The sequence below is a fragment of the Phycodurus eques genome, chromosome 1 (genome assembly GCF_024500275.1).
Source record: "Phycodurus eques isolate BA_2022a chromosome 1, UOR_Pequ_1.1, whole genome shotgun sequence".
Classification (NCBI taxonomy): Eukaryota; Metazoa; Chordata; class Actinopteri; order Syngnathiformes; family Syngnathidae; genus Phycodurus; species Phycodurus eques.
The window spans coordinates 23,876,428-23,904,357 of record NC_084525.1 but is presented as its reverse complement, the minus strand read 5'-3'; the positions used below and the strand labels follow the sequence as shown (position 1 = coordinate 23,904,357).

At 45.4% G+C, this 27,930-nt stretch overlaps 1 protein-coding gene across 6 annotated transcripts in view; it reads right to left on the bottom strand.

The window, feature by feature from the left end:
- Positions 1-27,078, bottom strand: part of LOC133406397 (kalirin-like) — a 50,415-nt gene extending 23,337 nt beyond the window's left edge. For 2 of the 6 annotated variants that reach the window (XM_061683979.1, XM_061684006.1), the window contains exons 1-35: positions 26,621-27,078; positions 25,461-25,535; positions 25,278-25,392; positions 25,015-25,207; positions 24,656-24,879; positions 24,191-24,509; positions 23,980-24,102; positions 23,700-23,891; positions 22,669-22,800; positions 22,460-22,594; positions 22,296-22,388; positions 22,057-22,179; positions 21,844-21,960; positions 21,325-21,399; positions 21,139-21,261; positions 20,962-21,014; positions 20,607-20,754; positions 20,352-20,521; positions 20,172-20,269; positions 10,859-11,022; positions 10,598-10,717; positions 10,439-10,518; positions 9,164-9,302; positions 8,019-8,153; positions 7,600-7,753; positions 7,249-7,364; positions 6,297-6,419; positions 5,618-5,800; positions 2,700-2,824; positions 2,346-2,412; positions 1,520-1,629; positions 1,377-1,446; positions 1,194-1,283; positions 1,015-1,107; positions 842-953 (exon numbers count right to left, since the gene is read on the bottom strand). In XM_061683979.1, the coding sequence (XP_061539963.1) occupies positions 842-953; positions 1,015-1,107; positions 1,194-1,283; positions 1,377-1,446; positions 1,520-1,629; positions 2,346-2,412; positions 2,700-2,824; positions 5,618-5,800; positions 6,297-6,419; positions 7,249-7,364; positions 7,600-7,753; positions 8,019-8,153; positions 9,164-9,302; positions 10,439-10,518; positions 10,598-10,717; positions 10,859-11,022; positions 20,172-20,269; positions 20,352-20,521; positions 20,607-20,754; positions 20,962-21,014; positions 21,139-21,261; positions 21,325-21,399; positions 21,844-21,960; positions 22,057-22,179; positions 22,296-22,388; positions 22,460-22,594; positions 22,669-22,800; positions 23,700-23,891; positions 23,980-24,102; positions 24,191-24,509; positions 24,656-24,879; positions 25,015-25,207; positions 25,278-25,392; positions 25,461-25,535; positions 26,621-26,675 (4,444 nt within the window). In that variant the 5' untranslated portion in view covers positions 26,676-27,078. Of the gene's footprint in view, positions 1-841; positions 954-1,014; positions 1,108-1,193; positions 1,284-1,376; positions 1,447-1,519; positions 1,630-2,345; positions 2,413-2,699; positions 2,825-5,617; positions 5,801-6,296; positions 6,420-7,248; positions 7,365-7,599; positions 7,754-8,018; positions 8,154-9,163; positions 9,303-10,438; positions 10,519-10,597; positions 10,718-10,858; positions 11,023-20,171; positions 20,270-20,351; positions 20,522-20,606; positions 20,755-20,961; positions 21,015-21,138; positions 21,262-21,324; positions 21,400-21,545; positions 21,710-21,743; positions 21,771-21,843; positions 21,961-22,056; positions 22,180-22,295; positions 22,389-22,459; positions 22,595-22,668; positions 22,801-23,699; positions 23,892-23,979; positions 24,103-24,190; positions 24,510-24,655; positions 24,880-25,014; positions 25,208-25,277; positions 25,393-25,460; positions 25,536-26,620 lie in introns of those variants that run through there. The other 4 variants (XM_061683988.1, XM_061683997.1, XM_061684024.1 and 1 more) reach the window with 4 other exon arrangements.
- Positions 27,079-27,930: the final 852 nt, after the last annotated feature.

Sequence of the window (27,930 nt, the reverse complement as noted above, 5' to 3'; positions counted from 1 at the left end):
GTTTTGGAGAAACATATGGTGCCAACCATGCAACAGCTTTTTCATGGACGCCCCTGCTTAACCACCAAACCACATTCTGCACGTGTTACAACAGCGTGGCTTCGTAGTAAAAGAGTGTGGGTACAAGACCTGTCTCCCATTGAAAATGTGTGGCGCATTATGAAGCGTAAAATACGACAACGGAGACCCCGGACTGTTGAACAGCTGAACCTGTACATCAAGCAAGAATGGGAAAGAATTCCACCAACAAAGCTTCAACAATTAGTGTCCTCAGTTCCCAAACCTTTATTGAATGTTGTTAAAAGAAAAGGTGATGTAACACAGTGGTAAACATGAGCCTGTCCCAGCTTTTTTGGAACCTGTTGCAGCCATAAAATTCTACGTTAATGATTATTTGCTAAAAACAATAAAGTTTATCAGTTTGAACATTAAATATTTTGTCTTTGTAGTGTATTCAATTAAATATAGCTTGAACATGATTTGCAAATCATTGTATTCTGTTTTTATTTATGTTTAACACAACATCCCAACTTCATTGGAATTGGGGTTGTACAATCATTTACATCTTCTCAATTTATATTCCTTCCCGACATGTTCCGCTGGATTACTTTTTATGGTTTTGAAGGAAATCGAAAAATACCTAAACCTTTTGAGGTACAGTATATCTGGCCACGCAACATCAAATACATGAGACATACAAGTTTTTGTCATTGTTTTCAGTAAACTTCAGCACTAGTGATTTACTTTCTGCCACCTGGAAGCACCCTGGCGCCTATTGTATACAAACATTATGAAACAGTCTACATTATAGGAAGAAAAATAAGCTTGGGAACAGTGTTACCTTCTAGCATGCTAACATGCATAGCATCGTTAGCTCTCTTGGGAACACTCAGCATCACATCCAGGCCTTCCTTGATCTCACCCTTTCCTTCTTCACAGCACGCCAACAACTCCTGCAAACATGCACATGCGTCAATTGAGCCAATGGTCGGGAAGATTGTGTCACCAACTAACCTTTAGGAGCAGTTGATACTTTGTGATCCTCTGAACGGGTTTGATGAGCGCTGACGAGATGGAGTTGGCGAGCCCGTGTCGCCTCTGGACCTCCTGCAATACCAACGAGACCGAAGACTAAAACTGTTGGATCCAGACACCTGTTGGATGTTTAAAATAAAAAATAAAAAAGACATTACCTCAAAGAAGCCAGCACCGTGCTGCTGGATCAATAAGCTGGAGTCTGGCTTGTTCCTGCAGTAGGTCACGTACATGTGGAACTTGTCAGCCTGAGAGGCGGAATACAAACACACTTAAGGGTGGGATCGTGATGCATGAATTTATTGTTGTTTTTTCTTTATTATCAATGCAAAATTGGTTACCCAGGTGACGAAACAATGTCCCACATCTTCAGGAAGCTGCTCATAATTCTCTAGCTCTTTCAGGAAAATACTGGAACAGACATCGCTCTTATTGCACTACAGACACACAAACACAAATGCACTCTTTCGAACGGCTTTTGTACCTGTTATGGAACTCGTAGATATCCTGGATGTTCCCGAACACCACATCATCCCTGTTGTTAAGACCGGGTGGGACGTCCTCAGAGCCGCTTGTCATCTCCCACATGTATGTCTGCAGCAGGTAGGGGTCAGGAATTATCATGTTGTGCCAGCATGAGCACTGTCATGACTTAAAACCAGTGGTAGGAAGTAAACAAATACAAACACTTCATTACTGTACTCGAGTAGCTATTTCAGGTATCTGTACTACACTTGAGTATTTAATATTCTACTTTTTACTTCTTACATTTAAAAACAGCTATCTATTTTCTCCTCTTTACTTTGTCATAATAGCCTAGTTAGTTCTTTCGACCTCTGCGGATGACGACACAATGTAAACAAGATGTAAAGTTTGCTCCAAGAATGATTTGTGACGAATACTTTGTGTTTCGTACTATCCCAAAGCCCACCAGCTACAAAAATTCTCCCATCTAATCTGAAACAACACATGTACGCAAGGAGTATTTTATTTTATTTTTATCATTAGCTAATTTGCCATTTTTTGGTTACTCATATAACAAAGTTAGCAAAGCTATGACAATGTTGTTTTGATGGCATAAAAACCTAAGCCTTTTTTCTGAGTAGGATACTGTATGACTACTGTGCTAGTAAATAAAAGAGGTAAACTATTTTGTATGCAGAGAACGTAATCAAAACAGGTATTGGATGTAATTTGAAGAAAACAAACAAACAAACAAACAAAAAAACAGGGTTTCTTTTGTACTTGAGTACATTTTGCCACCTTTGTTTAAAACGAATGTTCGTCTTGCAAATTGGATTGAGTGGTACCTCAATGCATTCTTGAAGGTCTCGGACATAGACTCTTTCCGTCTGCAGAAGCTCCGCCATGATGTACCTGCAGCACACACCTGTTAGTGAACTTCAATCACACTAGGGCAGTGGTTCTCAAACTTTTTTTACCAAGTACCACCATCGTGAACATTAAAATACAGTCGCATAGTAGGCCTAAGTGTTGATCAAAAACGAGCCAGAAGCTTTATTTATAGCTGGATTAACCCATATGTAATAGTACTAGTACGTAATTTAAAAACATATTTATATTTGTTTTTTTTTATGTATTTTATTTATTTATTTTACATTTATTTTTTAATTAAAAAAAATCCCTAACAGTTGGATACTCACTCTTTTTTGCGGGCTGAGCGTCTCTTCTCATCGCTGACCTGGTGGCTGGGGTCTGACAAATTGACCTCGGGGTCTGAGTCAGACAGACTGTTGGGAATCAACTCGAGTTCCAAGTCCTTGTTGTCCTGATGGGGAAAAACTCTCATGTTTAAGTTCTTTAACAACCGTCCATCCATTTTTTGTATAACAAGTCCTCATTAGGGACAGCTGGAGCCTACCCCAGCTGACCTTGGGTGGCCGGCGAGGTACCCCTTGGACTAGTCACCAGCCAATTGCAGGGCACATAATAATAAAAAAAAAACACTCCACTCACATTCACACCTATGAACTATTTATTGCATAGTTAAAAAATTTAAGGTCCGTGGACCAGATCTGCCCCCCGCAATTGCCACAAATTTTCTTTGATTTCTGTTCAAAACTTGCCATAAAGATTATGATAATCAATTGCAGGGCCAAATACTGTATGTGGTATGACAAGGTGAGTTTTAGGATTCTCACACAAACCATACTGTATTAGGTACTTGCCAAGAAGTAGAACTGTGTGGTTGTTGTTTAGCCGCATGCCTAGTCCATAAACAAACACAGTCCAGCTCAGCTTCTGGCTGTAGCAAATGTCATGCCTTTCAAAATGGCATCATGTGAACGTGAAAGTCAGCACAGTGTAGGAAAAAAAAATAGTGCAGTACAAATGCAACTTAAATGTGCATTTAACAGCCTCTCCGTGGCTGTTCCAGCCACTCATGCCAGAGTAGCATCTGCTCCATTTGCACACTGATTGAGGAGAATCTGTAACATTTGCAAAACCAACATTGTCCCAGATTATCGCGCGACTCGTCACTTTAAACTGCATACACTCCTTGAAGTCTTGGTGCCCTTTGCACAATGGTCATTGCACCGGACTATTGCATTATTAGTCATTTGAACTGTTCTAAGTGCTAGAGGACTCTGCATCTTTTGCACAATTGTCCAAAAAAAATAAAATAAAAATGTACCGGCATAACCAGATAACTATTAACCCTTTATTGCTCAGTGACTGTTTTTCTCAAAGTCTTTATGTCTCAAAAGTGTTCTCTGTCAATTGACTGTCTGTTGTCGTACTAGAGCGGTTCCAATTACCGGAGACAAATTCCTTGTGTGTTTTTTGGACATACTTGGCAAATAAAGATGATTCTGTTTCTGATTCTGAAAAACCGGTTCAGGGTGTACCCCGCCTCCAGCCCGATGATGGCTGGGATAGGCTCCAGCCAGCCCGCAACCCTAGTGAGGAGAAGCGGCTCAGAAAATGGATGGATGGATATTACAACCCCAATTCCAATGAAGTTGGGACGTTGTGTTAAACATAAATAAAAACAGAATACAATGATTTTCAAATCATATTTAACATATTTTTAATTGAATACACTACAAAGACACAAATATTGAATGTTCAAACTGATAAACTTCATTGTTTTTAGCAAATAATCATTAACTTGGAATTTTATGGCTGCAATAGGTTCCAAAAAAGATGGGACAGGCTCATGTTTACCACTGTGTTTCATCACCTTTTCTTTGAACAACATTCAATAAAGGTTTGGGAACTGAGGACACTAATTGTTGAAGCTTTGTTGGTGGAATTATTTCCCATTCTTGCTTGATGTACAGCTTCAGCTGTTCAACAGTCCGGGCTCTCCGTTGTTGTTTTTAGGCTTCATAATGCACCACACATTTTCAATGGGAGACAGGTCTGGATTGCAGGCAGGCCAGTCTAGTACCCGCACTCTTTTACTACGAAGCCACGCTGTTGTAACAAGTGCAGAATATGATTTGGCAATGTCTTGCTGAAATAAGCAGGGGTGTCCATGAAAAAGACGTTGCTTGGATGGCAGCATATGTTTCTCCAAAACCTGTATGTACCTTTCAGCGTTAATGGTGCCTTCACAGATGTGTAAGTTACCCATGCCATTGGCACTAACACAGCCCCATACCATCACAGATGCTGGCTTTTGAACTTTGCGTCCATAACAGTCCAGATGGTTCTTTTCCTCTTTGTCCCAGAGAACATGACATCCACAATTTCCCAAAACAATTTGAAATGTGGAATCGTCGGACCACAGAACACTTTTACACTTTGCATCAGTTCATCTTAGATGAGCTCGGGCCCAGAGACTCCGGCGGCATTTCTGGGTGTTGTTGATAAATGGCTTTTGCTTTGCATAGTAGAGTTTCAAGTTGCACTTACGGATGTAGTGCCGAACTGTATTTACTGACATTGGTTTTCTGAAGTGTTCCTGAGCCTATGTGGTGATATCCTTTATACATTGATGTCGGTTTTTGATGCAGTGCCGCCTGAAGGATCAAAGGTCATGGGCATTCAATGTTGGTTTTTGGCCTTGCCGCTTACATGCAGTGATTTCTCCAGATTCTCTGAACCTTTTGATTATATTATGATGATGAAATCCCTAAATTCCTTGCAATTGTACATTGAGGAACATTGTCATTAAACTGTTTGACTATTTTCTCACAGACTTGCTCACAAAGAGGTGAACCTCGCCCTGTCTTTGCTTGTATATGACTGAGCAATTCAGGGAAGCTCTTTTATACCCAATCATGGCACCCACCTGTTCCCAATTAGCCTGTTCACCTGTGGGATGTTCCAAACAGGTGTTAGATGAGCATTTGCTAACAACAATACAGCTTATCAGTTTGAACATTAAATATCTTGTCTTTGTAGTGTATTCAATTAAATATAGGTCGAACATGATTTGCAAATCATTGTATTCTGTCTTTATTTATGTTTAACACAACATCCCAACTTCAATGGAATTGGGGTTGTAGTTGTTGGGAATCACTCCCCTACCGATTATAAATGTATGTCGTTTGACTATTATAGCAATAACTACGATGCGGTCAACTAAAAATGCTTATGACGCAGGTAATACCTGTGAGCAGCCTCCCAGCGCCGTCTCCAGCAGGTGACGATACTGGCCCATTCTGACAGTGAAGTCCCGGTACCGTTTATCCACAGCGGAAACACAACGGCGTAGCTCCAGGCGGTGGGCGTGGCCTTTAGATAGCATGCTCTCGGCCAGTTGGATGAGCAAGTGAACCTTTTCCTGGGTGTGCTTAGGACATGACAGACAGGGAGTCAGAGATTAAATGCCATCATCTTTGTCAGTATGCACACTCAGAGCTGATTTACACAACATTCCAAGTGATACAGCACATAGTGCAATACTCAATATTATCTAATCCAGTATTTAATATTATTGTAAGCCACTGTAACAGTATGCACAGTTTGAATATCAACACTGTGCTTCAATATAGGAAAATTAAAAAAATTACTCAAATACTGACTGAATTAAAATTAATTGCACAAAAATGTTAAACATAAATTGTCCCAAAATAAAACAAAAACAAACACTTCTTAAAGATAAAATACAACTGTACTAAAAGGTTAAATACAACTGAACTGTACTTAGGAAAGGATTCTTTCACATACCACTAGGGGGAGCCTACATACCACACTTTGAGAATCACTAAGTTAGGCTTTCTAAAAGTAATGAAAGTAAACCAGTATGCTATGCTTATGCCGTGGGCTGGCTCCGTGCACATTCTTACCTTGGCCGAAACACAAAATTGTCGGTGCTGGTTCAGTAACTCCTGCGTCTCAGTCCCTGTTACCCCTGGTGACGTGTGTGTGGCTAGGTAGTGGTCCCCTGACTGCGCTAACCAATCCAGAGCCTGCATAGAAATACATATATATGTTTCAGAAAAGGATAATTACTTTCTATTAATGACTTAAGGCACCCTCTGACCACTATGATTTATTTTTCTTGTGTTTAGTTTGTATGATAATTGTAACGCTAATGCTAATACTCTTTCACCGTTTCGAGATTCCCCCATGGCACTTCAAAGACTAAAAGCTGCATGTTTCTGTGAGGCTCTGTGAAAATGTGGTGGAAACTTAAACGGTTCTCTGGACTGTGTCAAAGTCCCCACTGTCCCGTAAAAATACCTATACACAGTACATGACTTTCAAGATTCCCCCACTATCTTTCAAAAATCAACGTGCATGTTTCCATGGGAACATGCAAATGTGGTGGAAAGACAGACAGTCGTTGGGACTGTTTCAGCCTTCCTCTTGAACACTGTTACCATTCATTCATTCATCCATTTTCCGTACCGCTTAATCTCACTCGGGCCGCGGGCGCGCTGGAGCCTATCTCAGCTATCTTTGAGCGAGAGGTGGGGTACTGAACTGGTCGCCAGCCAATCGCAGGGCACATATAAACAAACAACAATTCGCACTCACATTCACACCTATGAGCAATTTAGAGTCACTGTTACCAGTGAAATATTAAAAAAGGTGAAAAATCCCCACCATTACCATCATTTTCCTTAACATGCACTGGTATATCAAAAATTTATTTTAGTAGACCAGGGGTATAGGGACGTCGGACGGGGGGGGAAAGGGGACAACTGTCGACAAATCATTTTTCAAAGGAACACTTCAAATGACCCCCCCCACCTCAGTATCATTAAAACAATGCCTTCAGCCGGCGTTAAATACCTGCTGGGCGTGGTTCTGGAACATGACGTACTGCTGGCACTGATCCAGTCGGCGCTTCTTTAATGTCCAAAAATGGAGAACTCTATTTTCTCTCTGAAGCAACTCGCTGAGGATACCTGTACACACACGCATGTACACCCGCAACACACAAACACACACACGCACGCACGTGCACAAACACGCACACTAATGATCTGTTCTGTGTTTTTGGGGCTCCCCTTACATTTTGACTTGACATGGTGCATGTGTGTGTATGAGTGTGTGTGAGTGAGGGAGTGTGTGTGTGTCTTCGTGTGTGTGTATGTGTGTGTTTTGTGCGTGAGTGATTTTTTGTGTGTGCGTGTGTGTTACCTTTAACCTGTTGTTCTGGTACCCGTGAGTGCCCAGTCACCTCAGTAACCCCCGATACGGTGACATTGTGGCCAGAGATATTCGCCATGGTGACACTGTTGCGGTGGATGTACTTGAGGAAAACCTCCGCGTTCCTTCTTGCAAGCGTGCAGGCCTGTTTCCATAGAGACACGAAAGTGACGGACGTTTCATTACAGCTGGCAAGTATCTTAAAATTTTACTTTACATCAGGGGCTCTGAAACCTTTTGGGTCTAGGTGCCCCTTTCCGGCGAGAACTTTATTAAAATGGGAAGAAATACTACTTTATTGCACATTATTGCTATTATATATAAATATATATCAATATTATATATCAATAAGCACACAGACCACCGGGAGTCTGGGAACCCCTGATTGAGAACACTGCTTTCTACAACACCTTAAGAAAGGCCTCCTTCTGCTCCATGTGTTTGCTAATGAGAGGCAGGAGATGCTCAGGCTGTCTGTCTCCACCCCCGCACCAGTCCTCCTCCCTGCGGTACTCCTGCTCCAAACTCTCCAGCACACCGCATACCTGCATAATAAAAGTGCCCACACAGTTTACTATGACGACCAGTGGAGGACAAAATTCCGCATTACCTCTCACAAACACTAGTGACACTTTTTATGTTCACACACCATTGAAATGCTCTCTACTGAAATGTTTTCACAACTACTACTATTTGTTTTCACTCACACACACTACTAAAATGCTCTCACACTTATTACTGAAACACTCTCACACACACTACTGAAAAGCTCTCACTGTTGAAATATTCACACAGTCTTGACTTTTTTTTTTGCTCACATTCTATTGAAATGTTCTCACACTCAAAACTGACATTTTTTATTTTTTTTTGCTCACACACACTACCCAAACGCTCTCCCACTCAATACTGAAATGCTCTCGACACACAGTACTGACATTTGTTTGCCCACATACACTGCAGAAACTAAATTAGGTAGTGATAACAATTGAAAAATACACCTTACCTCTGTGAGTTTTTTTTTTTTTTTTTTTTTTTACATTAATGTAGACAGCTAATTTTTTAACGCTAGAAGCGTGTGTTTTTTTTCAGGATCGCACAAGACAACACCATCCATCCACCCATTTCCATACAGCTTATCCTCACTAGGGTCACGGGAGTTCTGGAGCCTATCCCAGCTCACTCTGGGTGAGGCAAGACAACACATTCCCCACAAATCATAATTGTAGCCAACAAAATCAAACTATTCTAATAATGGAGAATATCTTGCCAAATTTATCCCGTTATTGTTGTTAATACTGCTTGGTTTACATTTCACCTTATAAGTCCCCAAGATCTCAGTCAATTAGTCAAAATCTCAAGTTAACTGTGGCAGACTTTACCTCTGTCTATTTACATCCTTTTTGCTACGTGTCATGACCCATGTAGGTTGAAAAAAATAATAGTAAAAAAAAAGAAAGAAAAAAACTCAAGTGCAGCGTGAGAGCATTAACAAAGTATTTGTACTTCATTACTTGCCACCACTGATAAGTTAACAGGAGGATAAATTTCTGCTTACCTGTTGCGATGTTCTGTAGAAGGCGGCAGATGCGTTGACCAGTTTGAGTCGGTCTTCGATCCGCAGCATGAGTGTCTGCCAATGCAGCGCCACCGTCTGTGCACAGGACCTCACTGCATCTGGATCATAGTGGCCTGACCTAGAAAAGGGGTCAGTGTTTTGGGTAAAACAAACAAACAAGTGGCACAGGGACAAATCCATAGACATTGATACTGTATAAAGACACTTGAGCTTTGAATCCTGCGTCTACTTTGCCGCCATTTTGGATGTGGCAGAGGGGAGCTTGTGTGCTGCATTGAGATGTACCAAACATATACTCAAACTCAGGTCTCCTGAGATTAGGACTGAAGTTGAACAATGAATTTTGATTGTATTTGGCCATCATAACATCATTCTACAATTACAATTTGCTGACCTTGTGGGTAATACGTATACATATGTGCATAATACTGTCAATTTCTGCGATGAAACCAGCGTCCAACAAAAAGAAGTCGTTCCCATTTAATGAAATACAAACTGCGATTGCTGTTAGCTGTTTAGCTACATTTTCTCATACTATGTAACTTTCTCCAAGATAAAGTATTAACTTTGTGCACTTTGTAGATTGCCGCTTATACGTCTTTGTATATACAGTAGGGTTTGAACAAATTAACTGACAAGTCGAAGAGTTGACTTTACTACTCTGCATTGACGTTTAAAGCTTGAAGTCGACTAACCACGTGTTTTTGGCATCTTGTGTTCAAATTGGCCAATTTACAGAGGACTTTCGACTTGCCCGTCTGCTGCCATCGTTTGACTATAACTCAGCAGCACAATGTCCCGCTAAGAAGGTGACACAGTCTTCATACATCTACACGGGTCAGAGAGTACGAAATATGATGGTTGTGGACGAGAATAGCGGTTAGCCTCTCTAGCTTAGGCTATTTCGATTGCCACTTGTCTTAAAATATTCACACGAGCAGGACCACAGGACTGGCGGTGAAGAATGAGGGCAGACCCGCGAAGTGAAACCCCATCTTCGTCACTGCTAAATGCTAAGTCTGATAATGCACGGACAGCGACTTTGTTTCTATGCTTGTCCGTCAAAATGTGTCTTCATGTGAAACCAGTCCGTTGTGCAAAAAAATTTGGAAACCGCTGTGCTGTGCTGAAAAAAATATCAATGACGTCACCGATTATTCAACTTTGACTCGACTTTCATCAATCACATAATAGTCTATTTCAAAAGAACTTTAGTTGTTCAACCCCTAATATACAGTATGTCTATAGACAAACCTGACTAGCAGTTCTGCTCTCTGCTGTAGAGCCAGCGCCACCTGGTGGGTCCTCTGCAGGGAGTCAGCATGTAGGAGAGCCTGGACATAACACCAGTTAGCTGTTCCCCAATGCAGATACTATGCCCTTAGTTGTGTGTGTGTGTGTGTGTGTAGTAACCTCTATGGCCTGTTGGAGGCGCTCATGTTCCCTCTGCAACTGTTCAGCTTCCGACAAACAGCTGGAGTTCAGCATGCAGGATGACAACATGACCTCGCCCTCAGTGATCCAACCGAGCACCTGATCATCGCACATGGATCAGAACCAAAGGGGTGTGTGTTGTATCTTCGGCCTGCAAGTGTGTTTGTGTGACCCATTTGATTTTCATGTGTGTGTTACGTGTTTGACCGGTATGTGTGTGTGTATGTGAGTGTGTCTTACCTGTTTGACCTGGTTCTGCAGGTGTCTAAGCTGCAGGTTCTGCTCCAGGTGTGTGTGAGTGTGATCTGCAATCTGCTGCAGTTCCTTCTGTTTGTCCAGCATTACGCGTTGCAGCTCCTCCACCTGAGAAGAGAGATCGCCCTCCACCTCTGACAGCTCAATTCCTGACACACATACGGACACATACAGGCAGACACAGAAACATGCATACATGTGCATATGCATGACAAAAAATAGAAAAATAGAATGCCCCAATGAAATTCAAGTACATTAATAAAATTGCGCAATCTCCAATCATGTGCTTACTGAATGTGTGCGTGTATCAATGGCAAAGTCAATGAGCCGGTTTCCATGGGGACCAGCTGAGTGCAGTTTCCATGGCTACCCCATCCCCCTTTCTCCTGCCCCCATTATCCTCCTCTAACCCCCCCCCACCCTTAAATCATCTGTATGTTACTGAAGCAAGCAGACTTACATCAGCCACTCTGTATAACTGTATCATATTCTACTCTATCACAATTTGTTCCATATAGTTCTATTCTCTTCAATAATTGTACTCGTAATTGTATCGAATAGATGTTTCAAGTGTCTTCAAGCTCCAAAGTAAAAAGCTGTACAGGTGCTTCATGACCCCCACCTCAGTAACCAACCTCTGTCAACCTCAAAGTAACAGCATTCACGTGGCGCCTGCTATTCTGACAAAAAATACACTTCAGAAAACGCAAAAGAACCCAACACAAGAAACACAAAGCTGCTAATTCACCTTAAAGATAAAGGGATATAGACCATACAGTTCAGAATAAAATGAGAAGACGGTCACTTGAGGAAGTATGAAGGAAACCAAAGAACAAACCAGTACATAGAAAACATCCATCCATTTTCTTCTGCTTATCAGGGTCCAGAAGGCAGGTGCAGAAATTGAGGCAAGGATGCCCAGAGATCCCTGTCCCCAGGGAACCCTGAGGCATTCCCAGCGGTGAGACATAGTGTCACCCAGTCATAGAATAGATCTGCCCCGAGGCAGCGTCCCACTTGGCACAAGAAGCTCACTTTTCTAAGTGAAAACCAAGGACTCCGATTTGGAGGTTTTGTTTTTAATCCCCTTGACTGCACACTAAATTAAGAACCTTCCTAACACTGAAGGTCACTCTTTGATGAGGTCATCAGGACCAAATTATCTACCAATAGCAGAGATGGCATCCTTAATCCACCAGCCCTCAAGGCCTTGACTGCATCTAGAAATTATCTCTATAAAGTTGATGAACAGTTTTATCCAGGTACTCTGATTTCATACATGCAATTCTGTAAGTGAGTGTGATGGTGGTTGGCGACCAATGTACGCTACCTCTCACCCAAAGTGAGCTGGGATAGGGTATATCTCGCCTGTGAACTTAATGAGAACAAGCAATATGGAAAATGGGCAGAAGTTGAGAACAGAACAAGTGACAGAGGCCAGCCAAAGTCCACCAAGTCTTCTCCTCCATGTTACTTAATGCTATAAATGATACAGACGTATTCAATGTTGTAAAAACACTAAACAATAAAAGGCTCGTTGATTTCTTTAATATCGACATGGCATTAGTAAAATGTATTATAGAATATGTATTGCAACCATTCACATATATATGTAACTTGTCCTTCAAATTGGACAGATTTATTGAGAAACACAATTACTTATGTGAAAACGAATATGGCTTTAGAGCAAAAAGGACCACCTCGATGGTAGTGATGGAACTTGTTGAAGCAATAGCTACTAGTATAAATAATAAAGAATTTACAGTTGATTTTCTTTGACTGGTGCACACTGAAAGACTGGTTAGCACATCTGCCTCACAGTTCTGAGGACCGGGGTTGAAGTCCCGGCGTCGCCTGTGTGGAGTTTGCATGTTCTCCCCGTGCCTGCGTGGGTTTTCTCCGTGCACTCCGGTTTCCTCCCACATCCCAAAAACATGCGTGGTCGATTGATTGAAGACTCTAAATTGCCCATAGGTGTGAATGTGAGTGCGAATGGTTGTTTGTTTATATGTGCCTTGCGATTGGCTGGCGACCAGTTCAGGGTGTACTCTCTCGCCCGGAGATAGCTGGGATAGGCTCCAACACGCCTGTGACCCGAGTGAGGATGAGCAGTACAGAAAATGGATGGATGATGGATGGATTTTCTGAGACTAAAAGGTCTTGATACTACAGATCAAACTATATTAATGAATACATAATAGCAATACGGCATAAGAGGTTTGCCATTTAAATAGATGTAAAGTTAACTAGATGATAAATATCAGTATGTGCAGTTTAACAATGTTGAATCAGAACAGTTGGCTAAGTCATGGGGTCCCCCAATAGTCCCTTAACTATTCATATTGTATTTCAAGTCCAGTATATTTGCCTATTCGCTGATGACACAACTCTATACTGCTCTGGAGTAGAACTCTAGCAGCTTTTGAATACTGTGGAAAATGAATTAAATACATAAAAAACTGGTTTGACACTAAGAAATTATCGTTGAATTGAAACAAAACAAAGTTGACAGTTTTTGGCACTAGCCACATCAAACACCAAGTCAAAATGATTGTCAATTCAATCGAAATAAGAAGAGTGAATGAAAATAAATTTCTTAGAGGAGTATTGATGCAAAACTATGCTTGAAGTCACATATAGATAATGTCAAAAGAAAAAAATTCAATAATTGTAGGTCCCCTTTAACCAAGAAAGTTCTGAATAAGAAATCATTATACACATTATATTGCTCTTTGTTACTGCCATAACTGACCTATTGTGTGGCGATATGGGGTAATACCTACAAAACAAATTCTCAGTCTGTTTTCAAGCTAGAAAGGGTTATACAAATTGTCCATCCATTCATCCATCCATCCATTTTCTATCCCAGGTCGGGTCGAGGGGGCAGCAGCTTTAGCAGGGATGCCCAAAATTACCTCTCCGCAGCCATTTCATCCAGCTCTTCCAAGGGGATCACGAGGCGTTCCCAGGCCAGCCGAGAGACATAGTCTCTCCAGCGTGTCATGGGTCGTCCCCGGGGACTCCTTTCGGTGGGACGTGCCCGGAACACCTCACCGGGGGAGGCGTCCGGGAGGCATCCGAATCAGATGCCCCAGCCACCTCATCTGGTTCCTCTCGATGTGGAGGAGCAACGGCTCTACCCTGAGATCCTCCCGGATGACGGAGCTTCTCACCCTGTCTCTAAGGGAGAGCCCGGACACCCTGCGGAGGAAACTCATTTTGGCCGCTTGTATCCGGGATCTTGTTGTTTCGGTCACGACCCACAGCTCGTGACCATCGGTGAGGGTAGGAACGTAGATTGACCGGTAAATCGAGAGCTTCGGCTGAGCTCCTTCTTCACCACAACGGACCGATACAAAGTCTGCATCACTGCAGACGCTGCACCGATCCGCTTGTTGATCTCCCGTTCCATTCTTCCCTCATTCGTGAACAAGACCCCAAGATACTTGAACTGCTCCACTTAGAGCAGGATCTCATCCCCAACCCGGAGAGGGCATGCCACCCTTTTCCGACTGAGGACCATGGTCTCAGATTTGGAGGTGCTGATTCTCATCCCAGCCGCTTCACACTAGGCTGCGAACTGCTCCAGTGAGAGTTGGAGATCATGGCTTGATGAAGCCAACATAACCACATCATCTGCAAAAAGCAGAGATGCAATTCTGAGGCCACCAAACCAGACCCCCTCTATCCCTCGGCTGCGCCTCGAAATTCTGTCCATAAAAGTTATTAACAGAATCGGTGACAAAGTGCAGGCTTGGCAGAGTCCAACCATCACCGGAAACGAGTCTGACTTACTGCCGGCAATACGGACCAAGCTCTGACACCGGTCGTACAGGGACCGAACAGCCCGTATCAGGGGGTTCGGTACCCCATACTCCCGAAGCACCCCCAACAGGACTCCCCGAGGGACACAGTCGAACGCCTTCTCCAAGTCAAAACACATGTAGACTGGTTGGGCGAATTCCCACGCACCCTCGAGGACCCTGCCGAGGGTGTAGAACTGGTCCACTGTTCAGGCCAGGACGAAAACCACACTGCTCCTCCTGAATCTGAGATTCGACTTCCCGATGGACCCTCCTCTCCAGCACCCCTGAATAGACCTTACCGGGGAGGCTGAGGAGTGTGATCCCCCTGTAGTTGGAAGACACCCTCCGGTCCCCCTTCTTAAAAGGGGGACCACCACCCCAATCTTCCAATCCAGAGGCACTGTCCCCAATGTCCACGCGATGTTGCAGAGGCGTGTCAACCAGGACAGCCCCACAACATCCAGAGCCTTTAGGAACTCCGGGCGAATCTCATCCACCCACGGGGCCTTGCCACCGAGGAGCTTTTTAACCACCTCGGTGACCTCAACACCAGAGACAGGAGAGCCCGCCTCAGAGAACCCAGACTCTGCTTCCTCATGGGAAGGCGTGTCGGTGGAGTTGAGAAGGTCTCAAAGTATTCTCCCCACCGACTCACAATGTCCCGAGTCAAGGTCAGCAGCGCGCCATCCCCACTATACACAGTGTTGGTGGTGAACTGCTTTCCCCTCCTGAGACGCCGGATGGTGGACCAGAATTTCCTCGAAGCCGTCCGGAAGTCTTTCTCCATGGCCTTACCGAACTCCTCCCATACCCGAGTTTTTGCTTCATTGACCACCAAAGCTGCATTCCACTTGGCCAGCCGGTACCCATCAGCTGGCTCAGGTTCCCACAGGCCCAAAAGGCCCGATAGGACTCCTTCTTCAGCTTGACGGTATCCCTCACCGTTGGTGTCCACCAACGGGTTCGGGGATTGCCGCCACGACAGGCACCGACTACCTTACGGCCACAGCTCCGGTCGACCGCCTCGGCAATAGAGGTGCGGAACATGTTCCACTCGGACTCAATGTCCCCCGACTCCCCTGAGACGTGGATGTTCTGCCGGAGGTGGCAGTTGAAACTTCTTCTGACAGGGGATTCTGCCAGACGTTCCCAGCAGACCCTCACAATACATTTGGGTCTGCCAGGTCGGACCGGCATCTTCCCCCACCATCGGAGCCAACTCACCACCAGATGGTGATCAGTTGACAGCCCCGCCCCTCTCTTCACCTGAGTGTCCAAGACATGCGGCCGCAAGTCAGATGACATGACCACAAAGTCGATCATCGAACTGCGACCTAGGGTGTCCTGGTGCCAAGTGCATGTGTGGACACCCTTATGCTTGAACATGGTGTTCGTTATGGACAATCCGTGATGAGCACAGAACTCCAATAACAGAACACCGCTCGCTTTCTGATTGGGGAGGCCGTTCCTCCCAATCACGCCCTTCCAGGTCTCACTGTCATTGCCCACGTGAGCATTGAAGTCCTCCAGCAGAACGGTGGAATCCCCAGCGGGAGCGCTCTCCAGCATCCCTTCCAAGGACTCCAAAAAGGGTGGGTACTCTGAACTGCAGTTTGGTGCATAGGCACACCTGCTCGGCGCCTCTCACCGGGGGCAACTCCAGAGTGGAAGAGAGTCCAACCACTCTCAAGAGGACTGGTACCAGAGCCCAAGCTGTGTGTGGAGCCCGACTATATCTAGTCGTAACTTCTCAACCTCACACACCAGCTCGGGCTCCTTGCCTGCCAGAGAGGTAACATTCCACGTCCCTAGACCCAGCTTCTGTAGCCGGGGATCGGATCGCCAAGGTCCCTGCCTTCGGCCACCGCCCAGTTTACACTGCACCCGACCCCTTTGGCCCTTCCCACAGGTGGTGAGCCCATGGGAAGATATTGTGGGATGGGATACGAATTGTCAATTGATCAAATTAATTGAAGCCAACCAATCCACCATCTATCTAATTAAACACTCTCAAATTCTATGACCTAGTTGAATTCAAAACAGCACAAATAATGTACAAAGTACACAATAACCTAGTTTGCCACAATATTCAGAAGCTGTTCGAAGTCAGAGAGAGTTGTCATGGCTTGAACAGTAGAAGTGTCTCCAAAAAAATCCAAGACAAGAACAAACATAAAGCAAAGGTATGTTTTGGTTCAAGGCGTTAAGCTATGGAACAATTATGAAACAGAAGTGAAAAACTGAAAAATAAAATGAAAGAGGTTTCAAAATATGTCACTAAAAAATATAAATAACTTAGGTATAAATATGAGAAATTCCAGAACTGTCATAACTTCCGGATGTGTTATCTTGAGTGTAACGAAAATATCATGTATAACTGTGTATGTAGGAATACAAGGGTTAAATGATAGCGGGTATGTTTTTTTAGCATTGTTTTCTTTTCTTTTGGTTTACATCACGGTATATGAATAATGTATTGAGTATTAACATTTAACAACATTGAGTATTAACGTCTGCGATTGGCTGGCGACCAGTTGAGCGTGTACCCGCCTCCTTCCCGAATATAGCTGGGATAGGCTCCAGCACACCCGCGACCCTTGTGAGGATAAAGCGGTACAGAAAATGGATGGCTGGATGGAGTATTAACATTTAACATTAACATTGATCAACAAGGGGTAGAACTAGATAAGTTTATTACTTCTTCCTACTCCCTTTGAACATGTAAACTGCTGAACGAAGACATCTATTGATGCTTTTTTTGATTTCCTTTAAATTTTCTTTGTTATTATGAATAACTTATGTGTTGATATGCTCAATAAAATTAATCCATCAATCAATCAAAGTGGGAGTTTGACTTGACAGTTTTTGTTCAGGTTTGATGTGTCGTCCTATGTGGATGCAGGAGGAAAAGTACCCCTTGCAAAGTCTGCAACACCAGGAGTTGCAAGTGTTCCCCTGAAGTAACCCCTGCTGAACACCACGAGGAAGAAAGTAAAATGTCCATAATGCACATGTTGCATGGGTTGGGCAAATTGTCTTCCTTCCTGACAAGTGTTTATTGTCACTCCGGTTTTCAGCGGGACTGACACTCTGGTTTTCCTATCTAGAAACTAATTGAAATGTCCATTCTAAATTGAAGAGATGTGTCAATCAAGGCTAAACAGGACACTATCGAAGTGGGGATAGAGCCTGTACGATCAAGCTAGAAACCAGCTGTTGAAATTAACATCGCAAAGAGATATTATGCAGAAAAGATGGAAAAAACAGTTTACTGCTAACAACTCTAAGTCAGTCTGGCGTGGATTATAATCGTTAACCAACTACAATCGACCACCCCCCAAGCAGAGAACAATAAAGGACTAGCTGACGACTTGAACACCTTCTACTGCAGATTTGAAAAGCACACTTTCACACCCCACTCCCTCCCAGGCGCACCACCGACCACCATCACACCTATGACTCCCCCTTCTGTGTTGACTATCCACGAGCAGGATGTGAGACGTATTTTCAAACAACAAAACATCAACAAAGGGGCAGGCCAAGACCTCGTGTCCCCATCTGCGTGGATGAGCTCGCTCCAGTCTTCACAGAGATCTTCAATAGCTCTCTGGAACTGTTTGAAGTACCATTCCGTTTCAAACGCTCCACCATCATCCCAGTCCCAAAGAAACCTTAATCTCGGATCTGAATGACTACAGTCCTGTCGCCCTGACATCTGTGGTCATGGAGTTATTTGAACGCCTCATGCTGGACCCCCTCAAGAGCGTCACAGGACCCCTGCTGGACCCCCTGCAGTTTACCTACCAACCAAACAGGTCTGTGGATGACGCAGTCAACATGGGACTGCACTTCATCCTATAACACCTCGACAGCGTGGGAGCCTACGCGAGGATCCTGCTCGTGGATTTCAGCTCTGTGTTCAACACCATCATCTCCAAACTCCTCTCCTCGAAGTTTCTCCACCTTAGCGTCTCGTCTCCCATTTGCTAGTGGTTTTAGAGCTCCCCGAAGCTGAGGCTGGGGAACACCACCTCATCCAGACGCACCATCAGTCCCAAGGATGTGTCCTCTCTCCGCTGCTCTTCTCTCTCTATACGAACGACTGCACCCCAACGCACCCAGTTGTCAAACTCCTGAAGTTTGCTGACAACACCAAAGTCATCAGCCACATTAAAGATGGTCACGAGTCTGGTTATCGACAGGAAGTGGAGCAGCTGGAGCTGTGGTGTGGCCGACACAACCTGGAGCTGAACACGCTAAAGACTGCAGAGATGATCGTGGACTTCAGGAGGCAGCCTTTTCCACAGCTGCCCCTCACGCTGTCCAACTGCCCTGTGTCAACGTCGAGACATTCAAGCTCCTGGGAATTAGTATCTCAGCACTTGAAGTGGGAGACCAACATCAACTCCATCCTCAAAAAGGCCCAGCAGAGGATGTACTTCTTGTGCCACAGGAGCTGTTGAAGCAGCTCTACACAGCAGTCATTGAATCAGTCCCATGTTCATCCATCATAGTCCGGTTTGGTGCTGCCACAAAAAAGGACAAACTCCGAGTGCAACAGAAAATCAATACTGTGGGATCATTGGTACATCCCCTACCCACCCTTGAGGGCTTGCACGTTGACAGAACTAAGACAAGAGCATGCAAAATCCTCATGGACCCTCCACATCTTGGTCACAACCTTTTCCAGCTCCTTCCCTCAGGTAAGCGCTATTTATCAATGCAAACTAAAACCAGCAGACATTCCAACAGCTTCTTCCCTCTTGCCATCAAGTTCTTAAACTGTTAACTTACAATTCCATTGTAACATGCTGCCAATTTTGTCTTGAGATTGTGTTTACGTCTCCGTAGGGACACTTCTACATTATTCATGCACTCACTGTAGTAGTCTCGTCACTCTGCACGATTTGCATATCTGTTGTTGACCTATACTGGCCACTCATGTGCTTGAGAAGTATCTGCACCATTTGTCATTGTTCCAGATTATCCCACTTTAATTTATTATAATTATCCCACTTTATTTATCCCACTATTATCACTTTAAACTGCAAACAAAAGTTATGCCTTTGCACCATGTGCACAATTGTTACTGTGCCAGATTATTCCTTTCCTGCTCTAAATTGCTCAAGGACTACATCATTTGCAAAAAAAAATAAAAAATTATATCAGCACTACCACATTACCGGTAACCTTTCATTGTTCAGTGACTCTCTGTACTGAGTTTTATGAATTTGTGTCTCAAAAGTATTTTTTTGTCAAATGGCGGTCTGTTGTCGTACTAGAGCGGCTCCAACTACCGGAGACAAATTCCTTGTGTCTTTTTGATATAATTGGCAAATAAAGATGATTCTGATTCTGATTCTGATTCAGCCATGGGATTCTTTAGTCCATTTTGTTGGTTCTGCCATTTCTCAGCATAACAGCTTGCACTTTACGACACGTTTGGTCTAATGACCTTTTGAAGGAACAAAGCAAGCAACCAAAGGACTCACCTGTTGCTTGGACCTCGCTGATGTATTGCTGAAGGTCGTGACCTTGCTGTACAACCTCATAGGTCATGTTGTTCACTGCGAGCCTCCGTTCCATGTGCCTGTAGATCAATCAATCAAAATCTTAAATAGCAAGCTCTAGCGGACACTTTCCCCCCTTTGACATAACACCGAAGTGTATACCTGTGAATGCGTTGCTGTGCTAACGTAAGGGCCTCTGGGCTAGCTTCAGCTAGCCGTGATGGCCCGAGTGCTTGCTTGTCTTGGTTTGTTTCAGATAGCCGCTTCTCAGCAGAAAGGTCCTGGGATTGTTTTTGCAGCTCCTGCTTCCAGGCATCCATCTCACCGGTTACCTGGGAAACAGTACATACACATCCTTGAACAACAACTGGAAGGTTTAAGAATTTAACTGTCATTTTGGAATGCCACAAAATGTACCTCCAATATGCACTGTTGTAGAATACGCAATTGCAGGTAAACGTCCAATCGGATCTTCCTCTGATGGAAAACTTCCTCCAGCTGAACGTGAAACTCCTCCAGTTGCTGCAGCACCGACTCCACATGGGCCACTGAGCTGCCTTGGGGCCTAAAACAAATACACACTCCATTAACTTTGTAATTCACCTCCAGGAATCACCTGTGCGCTAACATCAAAAATCAAACAAACGCATGAGCAACAATACTACTGTACATTGACCCCGAGCCAGCCTAATGAGGGAAGTAGGCGCCCCAACCCTGGCAAACCATGCAGCAATGAGCCGTGAATCTAACGCATCTAGGCTCTCTACGCTACCTGAGTTGCAGGATGAGGTCTTCCCCTTCTCTGATGACACTCATTGCAGCCTCCTGCGGGGCAGGGTTAGAGGCCGGGTTAATGTGACTGTTAGAAGTCGGGGTCAGAGGTGGACGGGATGTTGGGCTTTTGTGAGAGGGTTAGTGTTCTGGTCTGAGGTCAGACATAAGCAATCACCTGTGTGTTGGCCTGCTGCTGTTGTTGCTGGCTCATGAGTGTCTGCAGAGCTTCCACCGATTCAGAACCAATGCAGAGGTCAGCCGAGAGCTGCTTCTGAAGCCCTTCCATCCACGACGACAGCTGTGTGGGAGACGGAGATTCTATTAGACATCAGGTTCAAGTCACATCCTACAGACATGTTACCTCTTTGGTGTGTGTGTAGAAAGACACAGCCAAGTCTAGCAGCATCTTCCTTTGTTCCACCTTCTGAATGAACGCCTCCAGAAACACACACAAACATAGCATGTTACCTTCCTTTCCCTCCATATCAATCTAATGATCTTATAAATTAGTGGTCCCCAACCTTTTTTCTGTCACGGACCAGTTCATACAAGTACATACATGCATTTTACGGACAGACATACATTCGTCAATGGGGGTGAGTGATGGGAGGAGGGTTGCCGACGGTGCATGGTGGCGAAGTTTGCCGATCTGGAGAATCTCATTGGGGCCTAATCAACAACGGGGTGGGGTGGTGAGGTACCCGTCTCCCGCTCCACCAAAAAGAAAAAAGAAAAAAAACGTTTTGGGTGGTTGGGGACCACTGTTATAAATCATTGCACCTTTTTTTAGATGAAAGGCAGATATGGAAGGAATACTCAAATAAGCATTGTGCTGAATGCCTATTTATTGGCCGGAGATTGTCATGTCCAGGTAGGTCACCTGCATGCGGAGCTCCAATTCTCGGGCCGCCTGGTAGATTTCTTCCTCCTCACATTCGCCGGACTGAGCTAGTTGGTCAGCTGCTTCCAGAAGCTTCTCTGCGTTGGTGTAAGTGTTCTGACACACACACACACATCGATCACACGTGTGCACAGTGAACATGGTGTTACACATACATTACGTAAAATGAACAATAGTGAGAGCTTCACTCACCTGAGCCACTTGCTGAAAGTCGTCGTGGCGTTTCTGAAGAGCTCGCGCTCGGTGCAGAGACTTGCCAACACCACTGTGCTTGTTGAGGAATACTTCGCCGTGCTGCTCCACCCAGTCCAACACCTGACCCAGTTGGAGGGAGGGACCAACAGATGGATTAAGACATGATTGTGACAAGAATGTGTTGCAAGCCGGGAAGTAGGCAGGTCCCATCATTTCAGTAAATCTGCGCATCGCACCTGTCTGACGTCCTGCTGAAACACACACAGCTGAAGGCGCTGGTGGAGGCGTAGCTTGCGGTGTTGCCATGCATTCTCCAGGTCATGGTGACCCTGCAAAAGAGCTCAGTTAACCTACACCTGTCTATCCCACCAGTAATAGTGAAACAGGAAGTGGGCTCCACCTGCATGACCTGGTGCAGAACTCCCATGATTCCATGTGTGGTGGCAGTGAAGTCTGGCTTAGGTGGCGTGTCGTTGTTGTCTGTCACTGTGCAGCGGTTTAGGACATCCATCAACGCTTTACCACTCTCACTGACCTGCACACAGACAAGTGAGCAGAAAAACAAACAAACCAATGTCCAGATTGACACACTGACACAAAAACAGTCACCTGGGTGTAGTTGGCAGAGATCTCCTCATTCAGCTCCTGGTGTTTTTTCACAGCTTCCTCTAGCTCAGCCGTTGCTAATGGCAGCGATGCCTCAGTATAGGTCTGAAGCCACACCTCTGCTTTGTGAAGGAACTGCCCACACAACCAGATAGGAGGACAGAACAGGTAAGCTATGAAGGTGTACAGTAAGCCACCGCCTATTAGAGGTTCACTTTACAAATTCACCCATTCGAGTTTTTTTCTGTGGAACCTATACTCTGCAGGCGGCACGGTGGAAGACTCGTTAGAGCGTCTGCCTCACAATTCTGATGACCGGGGTTCAATCCCCGGCCCCACCTGTGTGGAGTTTGCATTTTCTGCCCGTGCCTGCGTGGGTTTTCTCCGGGCACTTCGGTTTCCTCCCACATCCCAAAAACATGCATGGTAGGTTAATTGAAGACTCTCTGAATGTTGTAAGATGAGTTTGAAATTGCATTACAGTGTTTTGGGGTCATAGTTTGTGGTATACTGTATTAGGTTCCATCCATCCATTTTCTGAGCCGCTTCTCCTCACTAGGGTCGCGGGCGTGCTGGAGCCTATCCCAGCTGTCATCGGGCAGGAGGCGGGGTACACCCTGAACTGGTTGCCAGCCAATCGCAGGGCACATACAAACAGACAACCATTCGCACTCACATGCACACCTACGGGCAATTTAGAGTCTCCAATTAATGCATGTTTTTGGGATGTGGGAGGAAACCGGAGTGCCCGGAGAAAACCCACGCAGGCACGGGGAGAACATGCAAACTCCACACAGCCGGGGCCGGGGATTGAACCCGGGTCCTCAGAACTGTGAGGCTGACGCTCTAACCAGTCGTCCACCGTGCCGCCGTATTAGGTTTAAACTAGAAATTATTAATAGAGGCAATTATAAACATTTTAGTGGGGGACAATTCCTCACAGTTTTTTGCTATCTACGTCAGGGTCAGTTCCTATTCCCTACAAATAGCGAGCATATACTGTATTGATCATTGGTTGACTACTGACTATTCACCTGCTCTGCCCCTTGGTGGAAACCAGTTGCCATGGCTATTGTGTTGCTACGCTCTTCCAGTGCTGCGGTCAGTAACTTCCAGTCTTCTTGTAGCTGTGAGGACACCGTGGCAATCCTTTCTGCACCAAAGTGACCAGCCTCTGCAAGCCTGGCTGCCACAGTAACGACACTGTCGACATTCACACTACCGTTCTATACACACACACACACACACACAGACAATGACATCAGCAAAGGGTGGAACAGTTAAACACAATGCCAAGTGATTTTGCATACTCACCATCACATTTGAGGTGAAGTGCTGATGTTGTGTTTGCAAGTCAACGGCGTGCTGATGGTTCTGACCGACCTCCACCAGAGTCTGCATGAACAACTCCTTACTGTGGGCGATCCACTCGGACATCTATGGGGGTCAAGATTTGGCATGATTTGATGGAGCGTGATTTGCAGAAGACTCGCCATCCGCTGGTGGGCAGAATGCTCCTGCTCACCTTGGTGGCGTCCTGCTCAAAAAGGTGTAACTGCAGCGCCTGCTCTAGGTGGAGCTTCGTGTCGCTCCAGCTCTGCAGCAGGTGACTACGAGCAACCTGGAGACGGTCCAGTAGCGAGGAGACCTTTGGCGCCACACTTTGGAAGTCAGCCCCACCTGACAGCCAGCTGCCATGGCTCCCACCACCGCTTTCGTTCGAGTTGTCCCCATGGGAGGGGCCCAGGCGCATGCGTTGGAGCAAGCTCCTCCCTTCTCGGTTGAGGGTGTCAATCGGGGCTGTGGCGATGGTGTTACGGAGACGATTGTGTTCCTCAAGGATTCTGGAGGTAAGAGACGGTTACCATCAGCAATCAATATGGTACAGTGGCCTCTGATGCTCTTGCGGAAACGTTCCCTCCACCCTGTCTTTGTCCTTTTGACACACACTGGCAAGCCTAGGTGGTTAATCACTAAGTGGGATCCTCACTTGCGGGAGTCATCCACATCCTGCGGTTCCGGTATGCTGGTCAGCCCAACCTCCAGCTGATCCAATTGGCTCAGCAGTTGTGTGGCAGCCCCTGAGAACTCCTCCAGACCCAGACGCAACTCAGTCCACTCCACATGATCATACTCCAGTGAGCCACCAAGGTCAGACGTTAATTGAGAAGGGTCAACCAACCGGGACAGACCTTCTACGGACACTAGACTGGTCTGAAGACAAAATAGTGGATTCATAACTAGCTTCAATGGAAGTGAAATTGAGGTTGTCGGTAATAAACATTTTGGTAGCGTTCATAGGATTTGTTGGCCTTAGTACTCCAATTAAGAATGAAATAATAGTAGTACCTCAAAGCTGAGCTTGGCACTTCCCAGGTTGGTCTTGTGTTTCTGCCAAAAGGTTTCCGGTTTGATGAGCAGTGCTATGTGGATGTTGGAGGAAAAGGACTCCTGCAAAGTACGTAACACCGGCTTCACGCTGTCCCACTTACTACCACGCATGTCCACCACCACTGTGAACCCTCGCGCACGCACGTCCTCGCTGAGACAGAGAGGGACACACGGTCAGCGGTGACAGGCAGACATGCAGATAGATGTGAAGATAAGCGCACCTTGGTATTGTTGACAGGTATGTGACCAGTCGGCTCAGATCTTCCTGTTTTATTCGCTCGTGGTTGGTCCTGGCTGGGAATGTGAGGATTGGTCCTCCTCGTTTGTCTCGTCCACCTGGACATTTAAGTGGGTAAAGACCAGACCAAACAAAAATGTCGCCATGATCTAGCGGTGAGCTTTACCTGACACAAAGGCCACTTTCTCTCTGAGCACTGTCAGGACGTCACCTGCCCGGACGCACTCTGCTTTACTGGACCCTGGAATTCCGAGACACATCGTTAGCTGTCCTGCCAACATTAGTGCACCAAATGTGGCTTTGCCCGAGTCTATGCTGGGCTCTGTGGCTAATATTAGACCAGTCGGACTTGCTTAGAAGTGTGGGAGTTTAGCTAAGTGAGTCATCATGAATGAGGTTTGCAGCCTGATAGCATCTTTGAGGAGCAATCATTAAAACACTCATTTAGCAACCGGATAAATCCATCAGCTGTCAGTTTTAGCAGCAGACATTCCATCAGTAAGGGATTTACACACACACGTTGAATCAGTACCAAGCCCAAAATAACTGTGTTGTGGAGGCCTTCAGAGAAAGTTGCTCTTGCTGTCAGGACTCATTAGCCTGATTACATAACAACCATCATGAAGCTGTCTCACTCTGACTTGGATTCTGTGGCCAATAGCTTCTGGAATGATCAGCCATCCATTTTCTTATTCTCATTAGTGTCACGAGTGAGCTGGAGGCTATCCCAGCCGACTGTGGTCAAGAAGTAGGGGTTAGCCAATTGCAACATACATCGACACAGACACATAGACAACAACCATTAAAGCCTTGGAAAAAGTCTTCAATTTACAGTCTTCAATGAACTTCAGTGTTTTGGGAATGTGGGAGGAAAACTGAGGGCCAGACAAAACCCACGCACAGGAAGAACATGCAAACCCCCCACACACCAAAGCCAGAGCCTGGATTTGAACCCCAAGCTCCACGACTGTGAGGCGGATGTGCTTACAGCTTTGCAGACGCGCCGCCTCTCAATGAACTATAAATAAACATTCCGTACGGCTCCCTCCCAAATGTGATCAAATTTAGAACCTCCTGTGTGAAAATCAACGAAGGAGTCCATTATTAGAACTCCTTGAAGTCAGTTGCAGTTGCTACAATACGGTAATTAAAAGGTGGTAGCCAATCAGAGAGCAGCATTCCCGTTGGCTTTGGAGTACAAAAACTCGTAAATGGGCATGTGACCATATGCCTGTAGCATCTACCTACGGTACAGTAGTCTGAGCGTGCTCCACAAATATGGGCGGATGTGTGAAGGCATCATGGCGATAAACACACGCCCTATACCTGCCGTCGCCAGGCCGTCCGGGCCCGGTTCTCCTGCTCCATCCACTGGATTCATCCTGCTACTCCTCGACGTCCCCGGGCTCTCTCCTCCGTTATGCACCGATGGTCGCCGGCCTCCTCCTCTGCCTACCCGTCCATACCGGCGGCTTCACATCAGATGGGGATCCCGAACCGAGCTAATATTAGTTCGCCGTAAGGGACGTATGTGTTCGCGCTCCTCCCGGTAACGATCCGTGGGTCAGTGATGGTGCATCCTCCACGTTCAGCCTCGAGAGTCCTCCTCCTCCTCCTCTTCTCCCTCTTTGATGGTGATGATGATGATGATGATGATGATGCTCTCTACGGTGATGCCGCACGGCACTGCATCTCACGCTTCATCGTAAACGCTCGCGTTACCGTTACCCTTTGAAATACCATCACACGGACCGGTACCATCTCCCCCCCCCTCCCACCCAACCCCACCGTGTCCCTCTTGAAGATGATCGCCTCGCTCGGTCCGTCCGCGAGTGGACGCGACGCGCATGCGCACAGAGTGGGGTCGTGCACGAGCGCTGCACCACCTACCGGACGTGCGCGCGCGATGCCGCCAACTGAACGGCCAAGTCGTTTGAGCTTTTACTCGATATCCTATGCTGAATTGTCCATGTACTCAGTGGCGGTAATTGGCATGTGCGAAATGCGCTACCGCACAGGCAGCAGGGGGGTGGCGGGTGGCAGATGGCAAGCCTCAATTAGTGCACCCTTGTCATTCTACTAATACAGTAGTGTGGGGGACTCACTCGTTAGACATTCGTTCTACTAGTGCTCCCTAGTCATCCTAATAGTCAGCTGAATTCGCTTACTAATGAGAACAAAGAGCTAGTACTAGTTCGTAGACAATCCAGCACACTAATAGAACAACTAGAGCTCACTAGTAGAACCACTAATGAGACAAAATGGCACAAAATGTTCGACTAATACAGTTGTGTGAGACAGTATAGTGGGAAAAAACAAAGACGGTTGTTCTACAAGTGCACTCAATTGTCTTACTAGTAGGACAAAGAACCTACTAGTACATTTACAATTCAGCGCACTTGTAGAATGACTAATTCTACTAATACAGTAGTGGTAAAAATGTCATTGCCCTTCTACTAGTGCACCCTAGTCATTCTACTTGTGTGCCAAATGTCTTACTAGTGAGGACAAAGATTGTTCAAGTACCTGAACAATTCAAAACACTATTTGAAAAACCAAGGCACACTAGTAGAACAATTACATGTTACTAGTGAGGTAAATCAATGCACTAGTTGACAACTACTAGTGCACCCTAG